Source organism: Branchiostoma floridae, chromosome 5, assembly GCF_000003815.2.
Source record: "Branchiostoma floridae strain S238N-H82 chromosome 5, Bfl_VNyyK, whole genome shotgun sequence".
NCBI classification, from domain to species: Eukaryota; Metazoa; Chordata; class Leptocardii; order Amphioxiformes; family Branchiostomatidae; genus Branchiostoma; species Branchiostoma floridae.
In genome coordinates, this window is record NC_049983.1 from 7,244,124 (window position 1) to 7,261,451 (window position 17,328).

The 17,328-nt window shown below is 41.0% G+C and overlaps 2 protein-coding genes and 1 long non-coding RNA gene across 7 annotated transcripts; all 3 read right to left on the reverse strand.

Moving 5' to 3' along the window:
• Positions 1–775: 775 nt before the first annotated feature.
• Positions 776–13,015, reverse strand: LOC118415946. Of its 4 annotated transcripts, none has more exons than XM_035820909.1 (4): positions 12,847–13,015; positions 12,094–12,233; positions 1,844–2,614; positions 781–1,088 (listed from the first exon to the last, which is right to left on the reverse strand). In XM_035820909.1, the coding sequence occupies exons 3-4, from the start codon at positions 2,597–2,599 to the stop codon at positions 900–902; spliced, it is 945 nt and encodes a 314-aa protein (XP_035676802.1). In that variant the 5' UTR covers positions 2,600–2,614; positions 12,094–12,233; positions 12,847–13,015; the 3' UTR covers positions 781–899. The 4 variants fall into 4 exon arrangements, with proteins under 4 accessions (XP_035676800.1, XP_035676802.1, XP_035676803.1 ...); XM_035820910.1 differs by having other exon boundaries at positions 12,932–13,010; XM_035820908.1 differs by having other exon boundaries at positions 795–1,088; positions 12,702–13,015.
• LOC118415947 lies at positions 8,193–11,725 on the reverse strand. Of its 2 annotated transcripts, none has more exons than XR_004831172.1 (3): positions 11,417–11,725; positions 10,919–11,031; positions 8,193–8,432 (listed from the first exon to the last, which is right to left on the reverse strand). It is a non-coding gene; the product is annotated as an uncharacterized LOC118415947 (long non-coding RNA). The 2 variants fall into 2 exon arrangements; XR_004831173.1 differs by lacking the exon at positions 8,193–8,432 and adding an exon at positions 9,580–10,445.
• Positions 13,016–14,241: 1,226 nt separating the features above from the next.
• Positions 14,242–17,115, reverse strand: LOC118415647 (solute carrier family 45 member 3-like). Its single transcript, XM_035820364.1, has 2 exons — positions 15,535–17,115; positions 14,242–14,496 (listed from the first exon to the last, which is right to left on the reverse strand). The coding sequence occupies exons 1-2, from the start codon at positions 16,744–16,746 to the stop codon at positions 14,242–14,244; spliced, it is 1,467 nt and encodes a 488-aa protein (XP_035676257.1). The 5' UTR covers positions 16,747–17,115.
• Between the last annotated feature and the right edge of the window lie 213 nt (positions 17,116–17,328).

A 17,328-nucleotide genomic window follows, 5' to 3' on the forward strand; every position in this document is an offset into this window, starting at 1 on the left:
ACTTATTAAATGATTAGCTTAGTACATGTACTTGATTGTAATACTATAGCAAAGAATTATATCAGCCCTTATTGTTATGTTGATTAGGATGTCAAGCTTTATATTCTATACCTTTATTTTGCACTTTGTGTAATACAAATGTAGTAATGTTGCCATACGTTGTACCATGTACAATTATCGTGCAATAAACGTCTTCTGTTTCCACCTCCTTAACTGTTAATAATGATACTAGTTTTCTAGAATACAGTAAAGATATTTAAACATCTAAGAACAGACTTGTGTCAGACAGGCATTGCTGGATAATCCCCCACAATGTACTTGCATCTCACACTAAAGTTTCTTGGGGGGGAACTTTGGTGTGAGACACATGTTATAGGCTGTTGTCATCTACAACACAACACAACACAAGCAGCACAAAATGCATTTACATTTTGTTATATAAATACATTGTATTTGTGCTTAATATCAATCGACTAGCCTGGGTACCATAGGGAAAGCAGTTCACTCTGGCGTTTTTTTAATACTAAATACAGTCGCTTCTAGTTCTGACATTTATCATACACTATATACAGTCACTTCTCTGCTGTTCCGTCTGGGTACTCTGACCATCTTAACGTCTGGAATCGTCCAAATTTTGGACGCAGGCGCTGATTGGTCGCTACGCATGAGCGAAGTAAGTAATGGGTTCAAGCGATCATTCGAACACCCTCTGGCCGCTTGCGGAAGGCCTGTTGCCATCGAACGAGCACTCTAGAATCCATTCCTTACTTTGCTCATTAACTGACGTAACCACCAAACGGTTTGAATGTGCAGGTCTCCAGACAGGTAGCGGAAGCAAACATAGCACAGAACCACTATCCGGATGGTACCCAGGCTATCAATCAACAAAATTGAAAAGACTACCCACCTTTGAAAATCTTTGCACCCCATCTAGTTGACCTAACTGTTGTGTTGTGTACCGTCAGTTCTAGATCTTCTAATTCGTTGAGCTGTTTTGTATCTAGAGAAGCAAAACGCTTTTGGCTGCCCTGTGCCGCTACTGGTTCGGGTTCTCCCTGGTGAAGCTGTTGCCCCTGTATTTCCCACAACTGGAAAAAGGAGTTGAAATCAAGATCAGAAATATCTTCAATAGAACTGCAGTATAGTACTGACTGTCATGATCCAGTTTTAAAAATGGCGGACGATGAACAAAACGTCATTGGAATGGATGTTTCCACTTACAGTGGGGTGTAAAAAATTCTGGTTCTCCTGATTAAATTTGACTTGGATTGAAATCTCTTTTATTTTTCATGTATTTTTTGATGATTTGGTTTACTTCATTTCAAGATGGTAAAGACTCATTTTAACACAAAGATATGTGCTATCATAGCAATGTTGGGCACATGTATCTTTCCTTCTGATTGGTCAATGACTCCTGTGTATCTCTCATCCTGATTGGTCAATGTCCCTTGTATCTCTCCTTCTGATTGGATCCGGTGACACAGGTGTTAAATTGTTACATATCTATCATCATAAACCACCTATCTTGCAGCACTTCTATGAATGATGTTATGACGTCATAACCGATATGAAATGGGGACTTCTGATTATTTGACATCTGGCTATATGATGATGACTGGTTCTACTTTGCACAGTAGTCTTTTAGTATTGTTACTTGACCATATCCAGGTAAATGTAACATTTACTTATGACGACTGTGATTGTGATTGTAGCAATTATACCAAGCTGTAGTACAAAGGGAAGTACTTAGCTGTACTACATGTACTACAGTGTCTGACTATTCATCCAAAATATATCTGGAAACGTTAAACCTTAGCAAAATAGCCACATTTGTTAAGCCCACCTTTACAGGTTCTTCACTGGAAGTTGAAGGCTTGCAACCACCTTGACCCTCTGTGAAGACGTCCACCCTGTCCAGTTCTTGAGACAGTTGTCCAGGTGAGGAAGGACAGAGCTCACTCCTCAAGTCCTGCAGCTGTTCACCTTCTGTCTCTTCTTCCAGACCTGGCTCTGTCTTGATTTTCACTATCAAGTTCTGTGATCTTGCACAGTTAGACTGTGGCCCATGTACGATGCCTGGGTACTGTGTTTGACTTGTTGATGGTTCTGTCACACCTGCAACACTGTTTGTATGCTGTTCAAAATCATATACGATCTTAGACTCTTTCTTTACCTGCACCTGGCCAGGGCATGTGTTAGTACTTGAAGCCTCTGCTGCTTGCCTACTAGATGCCTGTCCCTTTTCTGTAGGCTGAGAAAGTTCTGGAGCATTTTGCAAAGAAGCTTGGTTATTGTTTGGCCTTAAAAGTGCTTGGCCAAGCTGAGAACAGTGCTGGAATGCTGAGCTAGTGTTACTACTGCAGTGCACAAATGCAGAGCTAGTGTTAGTCGTATCCATTCCCTCATCTCCCTCTACTTCATACTCCCTTGTCATGACCTCTCTCAGCACATGTTCCAAGTCACCCCGACCCCTCTGGTGTTCACCTGCTAGTTTCACCACAATGTTTCTCCGATTCAGCTCGGACTGTAGTTCTTCCATGTGCATCCTGGGTAAGAGGGCAAGGGTCGTCTCCTTGGAGAAGCCTACGACACCCGTCATTGGTGGGTTTCTGTCCTGTAAGTGTAAGAAGAATAAAATACATGTACATGACTAAGTTGTGCTTGAGGGATGTCCCTGTAGCTCAACTGGTAGCCGCTTTACACAATTACAGTTAGCTCCTGGTTCCAATGGACCTTTCCTGTCGAACACCGTAAGCCCCGCCCCCTGTTCGATTTCGAACACCTCGGGCAAAACTAGCGAAACTCGGGCAGAAATGGCGGCGAATGACGGGCCGCGGTCTGCAGGGAGAAACGGTGATTCGGCCTTCATGCAGCCAGATGACGTAACTAAGGCAGCTAAATAGAGATGTTACACATAGTCCACATCGTCGTAAGTCTGAAAAGTCCTGTTGGTGGCAGAACGCGCAAAGGCTGTTTGCAGTGGGGCCTTAGTTTACGCTCCATGCGGAAACACGACTTACGGCACCGCCTAAATTTGCAATCGACCGGGAAGTAAAATACGAGGGGCGTGCAATAAGTATTGGTCCTGACCCACTTCCAGTTGTCTGATCTAAATGAAATTTTGTATGTGTAATAATTCATATCTCTATGGGTTATGTTGCAAAAGACAGCTCTGAACTAATTGTGGTTTCTGATTTACTGGTGTTTGAACTTAGTCAGGTGCGAAATGGACCAGGTGTGAAATGGAACCAGTTGAGTGTCGCGCAGTGATCCGGTTTTTGTATTTGAAAGGACGCACACCAAAGAAGACTTTTGATGAAATAAATGAAACTTATGGTGATGATGCCCCATCATATGACCTTGTAAAACGCTGGCATCCTGAATTCAAACGTGGCTGGAAGTCTGTGGAAACAGCTCCCAGACCTGGTCGTCCCTCTTGTGCCATTGATGAGGCATCAGTTGGAGGACCAACCTGGGGTGTCCTACAAAATCGGTGTCCAGAGCTGCATCAAACGATGGGAGAAATGCATAACTCTGGGTGATTCCTATGAAGAGAAAGACTAATAACTGTGCCAAGTTTCATTAATCTCCTGCTATGGGAAATGGGTCAGGACCATTACTAATTGCATGCCCCTCGTAAGTCGTGACAAGCACAAATGCGTCTGTTTAACGTTGCAATTGTTTCTGCTGCATCCTGTTTGATACCTGTGCTGCATGCTCCACAGCTGTATCGGTGCAGAAATTGCAGTTAAATCCAAGCCTAGAGCTCGAAAACTTGGGGGAGGGGGAGGGGCAAATTGAGTTACATATTCAAACATGCAGAAGATCACTGTGACATGGACATTAATATAAGCACGTGAACGGACAATAACCACGTAGACGTAGACGTAAACAGTGGTGATAATTTACATAAGAGCAGGAGAATGAATATGCGAGTGAAATAAAAGAAAATCTTTTGCTGTATACGTACTTTGGGCATCTAATGAATGGCGTTACTTTCACTGATTACATAACGCGCTAGAGGGCGTATCGTGTTGTTACGGTGAAAATCAGCGCGACTAGGACAAAGATGGCCGCCGCCACCACTAAGTTGTCAGTTTTGCCCGCTGACTTTGGTTTAAGTTTCTTTGGCACCGAAACGCTGTCGCAGCGGGCCAAAGAAAAGGGATATGCTTTCTTCGTAGAAAGCTACGTAAACAGCGTAGAATTGTTCGAGGAGCAGGATGATGTGGTTGCTGTTCAGGCAAAATGCTTTCGGTCCATGCGGAAGGGGCAGGCGCCGCACACGATCAATCTGTTGGTAGGCACTGCAAGCCGGCTACTGACAAGCAGCCGGTGCACCTGTCAAGCAGGGTACGTATACCTGTGACAGCGTTCGTTTTAGTTTCGTGTAGCACAGCTGCATGCATGCTCACGACGTAAACGGAAGATAAAAACACTCACGGAGAAGGAGGCAACTTGCAAGGACACGTAAAAGGTCACCGTGATAGAAATATAAGTATGCCAACGGAGAGTAAAAAATGTTTTAGAAACAACGACAAGAACAAGAGAACGTCTTCAATAAACTTGCAAGTATAATAAAGGGAAATCTTTTGTTGTGTATGTTCTTTGGGCACATATATAATTTTCACGGACTGATGTTACATAACCGTGAAAATGATAACGCTACATGTCCTGTAAAGTGTAACAGCCATCGCTGTGAGCTATCGTTTTACCGTGTTTATGTTTTCCGCTGGGATCCTTGACACTGCCTGAAAAAGCTGAAGCATACTGCCTAATAAAATGTGCTATTTCGAAAGGGGTTTGGTAGATGCTAATAACGGTTGTTCAACATAATATATTGTACACAAGCGTCTTATTACGAAAGGTCACTACGTTGGAGGGTTTTAATCCTTTTTCGTTCAATAAAAGTTGTCGCACAGTTTATCATTGTTGTGCTGCCTTTGTCCTTTATCAATATCATGCTCCATATCATGACAATAATTTTGTTCTTACACATAAACTTTCAGCCTGTCAGGTACCTGTGCACACGCACTGGCAGTCGTGTACACATTGAGCCACTTCCAACAACTAGGTCTTAAAGAAGTGCCAACTGATGCAAGTGTAACAAGTCTGCCACAGCAGTGGCACAAACCAAGGGGCAGAAAAATTCAACCAGAGAGTGTGACTGACTTGGTGTTGGCAAAGCCAACTAAAACAATCAGGAAAAGGAAACCTGTTTTCCATCAAGAACAGGCAACTGCACACAGGTACTGTTGTAAAAACAGTTGAAAACAATACAAATACAGTTCGAAATCATTATTAATAAAGTTTATTGGAAATGAGAAAATGTTGCCATTTTTTTTCAAGTGCAGCCACCTACACAAAGATATGTTGAACTGTTGAAAATCAATACAAATACATTTGAAAAGCATTCCTAATAAAGTTTATCGTATAAAATTGTTGGTGGAGACATACAAAAGTGTATTTGCTGATATCTTAGTGTCTCAGGTTCACTTACTAACACAGGTTATGTTTTACCGCAACTGTACAACTGCAAGTATCACACACAAGTGAATTAAATTGATGCAAAGAGCAGCATTCCCAATTGCTATTAGTACAGGGTGAATCGAAGAAAAAATAGTACATTTTTTCACAGTATTGTACAGCCGACAAAACCAGAGATTCGTCGCCTCAAAGTGCCAGGCACTGCACTAAGTTACCTTCTTACAGAGGACAGCCCTGAAGCAGACACTCCGTTGGGTAAAGTGCAGAGAGGCTCATCCTTGTTTTACCAGGTAATAATGATAAGACAACTATAAAAGTAAATTGCAGTTTGCTTTGTGTCAGTTTTCAGTGGCAACAGTCTTTGTGATAAAAGAAAATAAATGAAACAAAAACGTAATACTATCTAAAACAGAAACAAAGCATTAGAATGGTAAGGTCAACGCATTATTCTTATTTGCCATAAACAAAAAAGTAGCTGTGTTTCCGGTGCTCAACAAAGCAAAGGGAATGAAAAGAAACGTGTATCTTTTAAATACGTATCAGCAAAGGCCTTTTCGTTCCAAATCACATAAAAATACGTCTTCGAAACAAATTCCCCAGGGAATACTCAGATGATACCACTATGCATGCGTGTAAAAATTCCAGACATGCCTACGAAATTCTGGGAATTTTTGTCAAACGGTCGCACTCTATAACATTAGGCTCGCCCCTCAGGCGTCGCCAAAAACAACTGGTCTTTCAACGACAATGTCATACATGCTGTCTTCCTAGAAGTGTACGCAACAGGGTTAATACCTTCATTTGGAACAAGGAAACTGAAGAGGGACATAAAAGTAACATAAGTAAAACCAGTATAATAGATAGAACTTTATTGCTCGACATTTGTACATGGTACAAAGTATGGCAATGACTGTTACACAAAGTACAAAATAGGTGTAGAGAATAAGACTTGATATCCTAATTAACGTAACAAGAAGGGCTGACACATTAGTCTTTGATATAGTGTTACAATCGAGTTGGGCTATACATGAGATTCATTACTCTTTCTAATAGCAAAGCAGTCTTTGATATATTTGCCTATCTTTGCATTATCGGAGTTGTGGCATCCAAAGATATATACAAATCTGTCTGTAGCATCGAGTCTCTTGAAATCTGCTGTACTGTATTCGAGAAATGTAAATAGCTCATTACGTAAAATAGCGTATCTAGAGCATTCCATTAAAAAGTGAAATTCATCTTCAATATGCTTTGGACAGAAAGGACAGAACCTTTGGTCAGGGGCTACATTGTAATATCTACCTGTTTCAATATTCAATTTATGGCTGCTGATTCTTAACTGAGTAATCGCTTTTCGAATTTCAAAATTATTTATATCATAAAGGTATGTTTCTTGTTCATAACATTCTTTTGACTTGCTAAGAAAAGACAGCTTTGAATTGTTTTCAATAGAATTAAACCACTTTTGTATATATGTATCTTGTAGCCGGAGGCGTAGTTGGTTGACAATATAATCTATATTATAAGCCTCAGGTTTCATCCATATGTGTCCAAAGCCATGGTAACAGAGAATGTCCTTAACATGATTAATCCAGTCTTGATTATCAGTAAGTACAGTGTTGTATGCCTCGCGAAGCAGAGAGTTCTCAGGTAAGTTTACCAAACGGTGCCAGTATTTAATGAGCTGAATTCTAGCAGGTATTATAATAGGAAAAGTTCCTAACTCTCCTCGCACGCCGTCATTAGATGATTTTGAATGAACACCAAGTAGAAATTTCTGAAAACGTGTGTCAAGTATGTCAAATTCCGGTATATCTAAAGGGAGGCGTGTTTTATCGGTTGAAAAGCCATCCTTTTCTATATCAAGCCCAGACGCATGTCTTAAGAACATGTCTTTGTCTGGTCTTCTCTCAAAATTAATGATATAAGAATGAGTTGCATCAGTGCAAGTGCTCTTTCGAATCGACAGTGGAATATTATCGTCGATCTGAAGTTTCTTCAATAAGAAAGAGAGAGTATTTTTTGGAGAAGATATAGGGATGTTTTTTGAGACAATAAGTTTCAGTGTTTTCGAGGTATGGTCAAAGCATGTTAACTCAGATCCATACATGAGGATAGGTTTTACAAATTTGTCGAAAAGATCTTTACCTAGCGCTATGGAAATATTTTCGGAAGATAAAAGTGATTTTAATTTAAAGATAGCTCTCATAGCTTTGGTCTTTAGAAATTTTCTGGCTGTTTTAAATTTACCTGAGGACGTAAAAGGGATTCCAAGGTAGGTGTAACTGTCTGTAACTTCTATTTTACTATCATATATGAAGAATTCTTTTGATATTTTTTTTGTATTGCCTTTAGAGAAGATAAGAACTTTTGTTTTAGATACATTGACAGTTAATTTCCAATTATCACAATATGTTTGTAGAGTATTGATGCATTGTTGAAGTCCCTGCTTTGACAATGAAATCAAGGCAAGATCGTCTGCCCAGGACAGACAATTAATAGATCTAGAAGTTAAAGTAGCTGCATCACATTGGTCACGGTCAAAACATTGCGGCAGATCATTGATAAATAGGTTAAATAGCAACGGACTTAAGTTACAACCTTGTCTTACTCCACATGTGGAAACAAAGGAATCTGATAAACCATTCTCCATTCTAACAGCATAGTTGACATTCATATACATAGATTTCAGTACATTGAAGAATACTGAAGTAAGTTCTTTGTACGAGACCCAGCAACAACATTAAAACTAAACGCATGCTTTTTCAGTTCTTCATTCTCCCTGCTCAAGTCTGCACATTCTCTTTTCAGGTCTTCATTTTTCCTTCTCAGGTCTTCACATGTACTGTTCAGGTCTTCCTTCTCCCTTTTCAGGTCATCATTTTCCCTCTTCAGGTCCTTATTTTCCTTTTTCAGTCTCTGGATGGAACGTAGACTTGGAGAAGAAGCTGAAATACACAACAACAATGAACTATTAATTATTACTACCGTAATAAAAATGTATGTTAGATCTTCCTTTCTCCTCTCTGATGTTGTTGTGAGACTCTTGGGCAGGTGCTGTAAAGAAACAATGCATTATAAGCACTGACTCATGTTTAATTTAAGATTATCTGTTTTTGCATTCTGCAGCTGAACTGTTCCCCACCCAGGACCTGCCATGCTACAGCCACAGCATGTGGGAACACCACATTCCCACAGCCAAACCAGTCATGGGTCCTCCCTGACGAATTCTATGTCTGTAATAATATGTGTAACCTAACGGTAGAGGAGGCAGTTTCCCTTGAGGGGGCTACAGTAAAGCAATCAGAATGCCCCCTCTGGCATGCTGAGCGGCAGAAACGGGTCACAGCATCCATGTTTGGAAAGATCCTGAAGAGAAAAAAAGAGTACAACATCAAGTTCCTGACAGGCCTGTTTGGCACCAAGTCTGCCCACAGTGTCTCTCTTGCGTATGGTAAGAGTCACGAAGCCCAGGCTAAGGAGGCATACATCCGCACCTTTGAGTCATCTAACCAAGCTGTTCATATTCATGAGTGTGGTCTTGTTGTCGACCCTTTCTTTTCCTTTCTGGGAGCCTCCCCTGATGCTAAAGTGTGTTGTGGGGCGCAGACTGGCATTCTTGAAGTCAAGTGTCCCTACAGCGCTCGAAACATGACTGCCAAGGATGCCAGTCTGAACCTTCCCAACTTCTACTTGAAAGCAGAAGGGGACTCCTTGTCTTTAGATAGGAGTCATGAGTATTTCTACCAAGTCCAAGGGCAGCTCTTGGTCACAGGGGCACCCTTTTGTGACTTTGTCTGTCACTGTGTTGACACACACGTTGAGCGAATCCTCCCTGATGTGCAGTTCTGCCAAGATATGCTTGTTCAGTTGGCAAAGTTTTACAAGACACATGCTATGCCGTTTGTTCAGCGCATCACTCAAAATACCCATGTTGACTAAATATACTTGTTCAACAACAATCCCACCGGCAACTAGTATTTAGGAAAGTGAAAAGTAAAATGAATTGTGTTTCACTTACATCCTTCTGTGGGTGTTCCCTGCAGCTGACTTTCCTGTATTGGTGGGGTCAGTCTGGGCTTTTTGTTGCTGAAATGGATAAAAAAACACATGATACTAATTAATGTTGTCAAACAGTAGACTAATGGACATTCATAGCAAATAATTATGATGTTGACTGACTATAACTAGTGTTGTATAAGTACTGTACATGTATTTCCTGAATTCGTCACTGTATTTTTAAGTTCACAAGTTTGCTTTTACTTTTCCTCTGTGAACATAACATGACGGCAAATATTTCAAACTGTACACATACCTCATAGCTGTACATACTGTGTTTGCAGTGAACTTAAAATCACATGGCAATCTAGGTACTGTGGTAGTAGCCAAATATTTATTTATTCACTGATCTTTTGGGTGATCATTTGGTTTGTAAAACTGATTTTCATGATAGCCCAGTTACAGAATAAAATATATAAAACAATGTACAAAAGAAAATGCTTAACCACAGACAACAAACACGAGTCCAATGCATGTATAAGTTACAAATAATGGAACAAAGTACTCAAAAGAACTTACATAATAACAACCCATCATAATAACAGATATATAATATAGTCAATCTATGGACAAAATAACAGAAGGTAATATTAGCAAACAAAAGGCAAAATGAATCATAACTCAAATGAAGTTAAGTCATAACAAATCATTATCATAATCCAGTCATTTCATAGGTCTTTTGGGGTTAAGGCCTGATTGACTGTTTTCGGTGTGGGTGCTAGTTTTAAGTCAGGATTTACTGAGTTGTATATTGTAGTACATGTATCTCCAAAAACAAACGTGCGCTGACCTGCTCTTGAAGTGTGGTTTAGTTTGTGTAGGAGATGTGATTGTCTTGTGTTGTAGCTGTTGATTTCATTCCAGTTTATAAAAACTTTTGTCACTGACTGCTTTTTGCTATACTGTCAAATATAAAATTTAAAAAAAAAATCAATGGTTTCTAAGCAGTTTCCTGTGTCTAATCCAACAACTCTTACTGAATAAGTTGCTTTTCTACTGAAGAAAATATGCAGGTAAAACTTGTGTGTTGCAGGTGATTTTGAATGTTCCTAAAAGTATTGCGAACCCTGCATATGACATAATGCCTGCACTAGTGCAGGTTTTCACCCCCCACCCCCAAAATTAAAAATGCTCATGTAACATTTGCTAAAGCACTAAAATATAAGCTTTCATTTCACGGGCTGCTAATTCAAAGCCCTGTTGTGTTTCTGCTCCAGACAATATCTACTAGTACACAGTTTTGAAAATCATCAGACATGTGTATTACTAGTAAATAATAGTGCAAAGTGTTTGTAGACTTTTTGTGCATTATGTACTTCTTTTATTTGTGTTTCACCTTACATGGCACCGACACAAAAGTGACAGTAAGTCTTACCACTCATTCTGCTGTACATGACGTTTCATTGGCGTCCTGACTGGCGCGGCGTCGGTGCCATCCGCTGGCTGCGGGTCTGGAAACCGTGTCGTTGGTCTCCCATCTTTGAAGTGCTGTTTGAGCCATGTTTGATATAAGTTTGAAAATATCCACGTACTACCAAAAATCTTACAGCAGGGTACTACATAGGACCAGGAATAGAGTATGGGTCATATCTGGTGCCTGACAAAATACTGTACAGGTTTCCTTCCCACAAATAGCGAAATAAATTCAGGTAAATAGATTGTAGCATTTTGCAAAGGGGAGGGGGGTATTTTGAAGCGCCATAACATCCATGCGGTCATGGCGGCATTACAGCACTGCCGAGCGTTACGAGATAAAACAGGGCTATGGTGATATACTAGTAGTACTATATTCATTTCTATGCCCGTTTGTCGATGAAAGTGTGCTAAATTTTAGCCGATAACGTATGTGACACTGCTAAACTGCCTGCCTCACCTTTGATCATACGTATTGTGTCCTTCGTGATCTTCGTTACGTTGAGTTGCGAATGTGGACGACCACAGGCCTTAATCCATCTCATGCATGCATCCATGCGGGTCTTTGGCTTCGGAAAAGGGTAAAAACTGACTCCAGACACCAATCTGAATTGCAAGTCCCGAAACAACAGACTTTCCCCATTGAAACCTATGTAAAATGGCCCCGTTACCCAAGTTCTTGCCCGACAAAATGGCGGATGTCGCTTGGTGGAAATGGCGCGCTCTGATTGGTCAATCCGTTAGGTTTGATTGACAGGCCGGATTGGTCCATTAGTTGGAAACTCAGAGACCCAGGTTCAATCCTAGGTAAGGCATCTTGGTTGGGGCTGAAGCCATCTATATGTCTGTGTGCTAAAGGTTACTTACAGTCGCCTAAGTACACAGACATATACACACTGTACACATAGCATAAACAAACATATAAAGCATAAACAGACATGTATATACATCCTACAGACACACACACACAACACAAAACTCACTCATAATCAATTACTTTGATTCTTGGTTCGAGCTTTGGTTCATACTAGTAAATAGATAAAAATCATAATTAAAATAAATAATGATGATAATCATAGCCCCGACCACAGTGTTTTCTGTGAAATACTGAAAGCGGGATTGGCCAAAACAACTTACCCCTTCACTGAAACAGTCCCTAGATCCATGGCAGTCTTTGCCACCACCTTGCGAGCTGTCCGACAAACAAGCACGCTTGGGTGTTAGGATGTCAACACTCTTCAAAACGGCATCACCTCCCGCCACTCTGCACTTGTAACCTACGTAAAGAGATGACAAAAATGGCACAATAGTCATGATCCCATACATGATACAAAACACTATAGCACCCTGAGTAGTAATTGCATAGCGAGTTATCATTTATTATTGTATGGCTTTCATCTCGCAACAACAAGCTCAGAACATTTCACCTCAACATTAACATTAACACATAAAAATCATGACTCCTCTTCCCATCATGCATGACTCCCTTGGGACAAAATGGTGGCGCCCAAGGACGCCAGCAAAACTAATATAGGTTTAACTATGACTCCAAATCGGCGTAATATCATTCTGAGTTTACAGAGCACTGACTTTTGTGAGATAAGAAAATATATGTAGAGTACTCTACAAGTCCAAGGGGGTAAAAACACCACAAATTAGAGACTGAGACAACAACAAAGTAATTCTTTTTTTAAATTATGCAAGCACCGTTTGACAAAGAAAGCTAGGATTCATCTAAGTCTTACCTATCAACCGGACCTTCAAGACCTTCTCTGTTGCTTCCATGGTTCACACCAAGCGCGAGTACTATGGTGTACTAGTCTAGTATCCTATTAAACACAAACCCTGCACACCAGGCAAGGAAAAACAAAAATTATTTGTCAACGTTACGTCCTTGCACCAGTTGAAGCAAAAAATACAGCTGTAGTATCTCTGTCTTCAAAGACACTGTGTTTCCGATATAGTGTATCCGCACTTTGATGCCTAGTTTCCTCCTTTTCTCAACTCATAGCTGAAGAGAGAAGCGAACGGTCCAAAATCGTGAATGAAAAAACAAAATGGCGCCTAATATAGTATGTTCTTTTTGACCTTTGACCTTTCTGTTATGATGCCAATACCATTTCTGAACAGGTGGTTGTGATATAATAGGGAGTTATAAATCGCTGAAAATGCATAAAAAGAAAACGAATAAATGCAATCTAGAAAGCAACTACCACCTCAAATATGCTTTTATTATCTCGGAGATTTAGTCCGTTTTTTATCATAACGTTAACGTTAACGTTATAGGGCAAAATAACTTTGACGGTTCTGTTCTTACGGAAGTACGGAAAATAAGTAACGGTTTGTTTCTCCAATGCGTGAAAAGTTATATGACGTTAGAATCACTTAATAAAGAAATAAAATTCATGTTTTATATATTCCATTGCTGTCAAAAGCTTTCATCATCAAAAGCTTTATGATCTCTAAATTTGAAAATGTTGAGGTACCACACGGCTTGGGGGTAGGTTACCCGTTACCATTTTTTACCATAAGAAAAGTACAGCCATGTCTCTTCTAATGAAAAAAAAAAGGATAGGGTTTGTTATCCCATTCGTCCAACATGATACGCTTTCAATACGATAAAATGAAATAAACCACCAGAGACCAGACTAACATTATACCCATAAATTTTTATTACAGTGTGAACAGTGTAACGTTACATAACAGGATCGAATAAATGAGATAAATTAATTATCAGTTATTCATTTTCACAACATGGATTTTCATGATATACGTAGTCAGGTGGTGTCTACTTCTTTACTTTTCTCTTGAGAATGTTCATGCAATTAGCCCTCGGGCATGGTTTTGTACATTGAAGTATTAACATAATAAGATCCTTTGCGCATATGTCTAAAGCACGCCTATTCCAAATTATACTTTATTCCTCTAGACGTTACTATGTGTTATGAGAAGGAGCATGATGAGATTTATTTATTTGGTACATCGCAGCCTATAGGCTGAATTGTGTGATACATTCCAAGCCCAATTACAATCTTTAAACAGAAGAATAAGATATGCCTACGAGACTCAAAACAGCACAAAGATCATTCTACGATAAAAAGGAATTCAATAGGGTTACATATGTTCAGATGTCCAGGCCATTTACTTGTTCAACAGTTTCATATGGTATGGGAGGGGAGAGTTTTTGTGTCTATTGGTACGGCATAGTAGTAGATTCAGTTTCTGTTTGTTACGTGTGTATCCGGTTAACAATTTCGACCCTTGTCATGCAACATGCTTTGTAATCTAGCTAGCCCTGTCATTTTGTATTGTTTGTAACTCCTCTTCTGTCACGACGATCCTACTTAACGTAAAACAAGCCACCATGCCCAGGAGAGCTGCACACGTGATGTAGGTGGTGACAGAACGGGTGATATGTACGATGTACCCCATAAACACAGACAACATGATCTGTGCGAGGTAGTAGCTAGTGTTCAGAGCGGCCATGTGCGCGCCAACGCCAGAAGATTCCGTTGCTGGACTGTCGAAGGCAAAGAAAATCTGCAAGAGAAATACGATGTTATAGGTGGTATCTCACTGCACTTGGGGTACTGGTGCGGCACTGCAGGGGTTCGATTACTCTACGGATTTTAGAGATAAAGAACGAATATTTTCTTACGTTTTGTGTATTTTGCTGTCTTCTAAGTCATACTTTTACGTACTACGCAATATCTAGATTATAAAATGTAAAAAAAAAATCGGTGACTGAAAGCAACAGCGCCGCAGTGAACGAACCCAGCAGTGCCGCACCGGTGCCCCAAGTGCAGTGAGATACCACCTTATGTCAGTCCACGACAGTCCACAGAAAAATTAAAAAAACATTAGTTCACCTTTATCCGCAGGGTAACCTATATCCGTTGCTTTAGAAGGGGTACCGAAGGATAATAAGTCGACGGACGGTGTTTTCAAATTGCGTTTGAGAATATTCTTGATAATATTTCAATGAATGAAGACCTTTATTGCACATATATACCCACTGGGTTAAGCACAGGTCGCAACGAAAAGAATAGCTGAAAGATACATGAAATACATGTCAACCAGCACAATCATGTTATACTAAGCGAATTCGACTTCTTGCTTCTGTGTGTATACTGCAAATTGTACAAAGCAGCAGTAAAATGAGCACATATATGCCGTGGATTGAAGAAAAAGTATTACAAAACAGATACTAGTAATCAATATCATACAATAGATAGATATAACTTTAAAGAATAAGACGTGAAAGAACAAAAATTAAAAATCTATTTTTGCTAGGGGTGGGTGACGGTACATTTAGGTCCAGGTCCGGTTCAGGTCCAGAGGATCAGCTACAGCCCATGCCAGGTCCGGACCAGAACCAGAACCTGACTGTCTATGACAACTTGGGCCGGCCGCGGTGGAACAGGAACGGGCTGGCAATACTCAAAACATTGGTCCAATTTTCAGTTTGGTGGAGTATCCTTGAACTTCCACTGGCGTTTCAAAATTCTATCTTCAATAGGTACATAAAACGTACTTGTACTGCAACATAATCATTCTAAGTCAACACTAAGAACCTACCTCTCGTTGTTCATGATAGGTCCCGACCAGCGCGAACGGTATGGAGTTGGCAGCAGCGCTGGCAAGCCCTGTCAATGATGACATCATCACGACCATGAGCGGTGTCCTCACGATCACGAGAACAGTCATTCCCACCGTGAAGATCGCCATGGACAACTGCAGCGTTTTCCTTTCACCAATTCGTTTCACCACGATCTCAAGAAACATGGAGGAGACAGTTGCAGTCACACACTGGATAAGGAGACCGAAGCTTGCCATGCGCACGCCCTGGTCGAACAACTTCCTCTCCTCCGACCCAACCACCGCGTGAGGGCGACCGGGGTAGACTGCCTCCCCAACAAAGTCAGAGAAGAACTCTATGTAACATAACAGTGCCGCCCACATGAAGAAATGAGCCACTTGCAGTCTCCTAAGCACAGACGGTATTTCCATAGAGTTTTGGAGACACTTTGGTATTAGTCTAGTGAAGGCAAGCACTGATTGTATGCATGTCCTTGGCACAAAATCACATATTCTGCATCGTCTGTTCTGTGTCAATGTCAGATTCTGTGGACTGTCACTTTCCTCGGAGACCTTTTCTTTTGCCTTAAATGCTGTGACACCCAAGGAGAAAACCAAGAGAAGGAAGAGGAGTAGAAATACTGCTTGTTCTTGTCCTCCCACCCACTCAGCCAGAAAGGAGTTCTCCCGTGAGTCGATGGCTGCGAGTAGGTAGCCGACACTTCCGCCAGCATTCATCATGAAGCTGTAAACAAGAAAGCTCCTCTCACTCAAGTCAGTGTTTCCGTATGCGTCCGAGATTAATGCTTCCATCGGTGCCCAACATAATTCGGTACAACAGTCTAGAAGAACCACCCCGATCGTCAGAATCAACATGGCATACGGCTTCCCACCTAAAGCGTTCCCTATGAGTTCTCCGTATGGTATAAGGAGAAGACTGAGGCAGATTCCAAACGATAATATCAGAATGAACGGACGTCTTCTTCCTAGACTGCTTCGGCACTGGTCTGATGTTACACCGATTGCAGGTACGAGGATGAGCGCTAGGAAAGGCCCAACACCGAGGACAAGGCTCATCTGACTGCGTTCCATCCCTGACTTTAGTAACAGCGCCGGTGCAAGGTTGAACCCTGCAGCGACACAGACTTCTATGCCAAACACGAGGGAGTTCAGAAGCAAGAGTCGCCACAGTGCTGAGATGCTAGCGTCCATGGCAAGAGCCTGACATGCAACAAATTTCAGCTTCAAGTGATTTTCAGTAAGGCGTCCGTGGTGAGACTACGTAGGTTACATCATCGTGTTATATAGTCCACTCACTGCTTTAATGGGTCACACGAAGATTAAAAAGATATACCATTTTACATGGACTGTAATTTATATAATTTATAAGATCATATTTGGTACTACTAAGGGGGCCAGGGCTGGCCATGGTGCACTGGAAGTTCGTTGAAAAAAAATCCACGACCCTCCGAAATTTTACCATGCCCCCCACCACCTGAAAAAGATGTCATGGCCCTTCCCCTCTCAATTGTTTTACCATGGTTCTCCCCCTCTACCTGAAAACAAAATGCCATACCTCCCTGCAGGTATGGTGGTAAATTGGTCGAAAATCGTCGACCCATCGTACCCAACGACGGTCAGCCTTTTTACCGGAAAACACAGGAAAACACAGGAAAACACACGAAGGAGTGTATAATCTACTGAAATACAGTATGTTTTGATGAGTAAACATTGTAGCAAGTCTGTTATTACGTTGGGCGGCCCAGGGGTCACGTGGTGAGAGCACGTGACCAT

Coding starts and splice junctions, on each gene's coding strand:
- LOC118415946 (XM_035820907.1), bottom strand. CDS start 12,333: ATGATAACTCGCTATGCAATTACTACTCAGGGTGCTATAGTGTTTTGT. Junction 2,615..12,093: donor GGGACTGTTTCAGTGAAGGG/GTAAGTTGTTTT, acceptor TTACACTTACAG/GACAGAAACCCACCAATGAC. Junction 1,089..1,843: donor CCAGTGAAGAACCTGTAAAG/GTGGGCTTAACA, acceptor TCCTTTTTCCAG/TTGTGGGAAATACAGGGGCA.
- LOC118415647 (XM_035820364.1), bottom strand. CDS start 16,746: ATGGACGCTAGCATCTCAGCACTGTGGCGACTCTTGCTTCTGAACTCC. Junction 14,497..15,534: donor CCTATCATGAACAACGAGAG/GTAGGTTCTTAG, acceptor TTTCTCTTGCAG/ATTTTCTTTGCCTTCGACAG.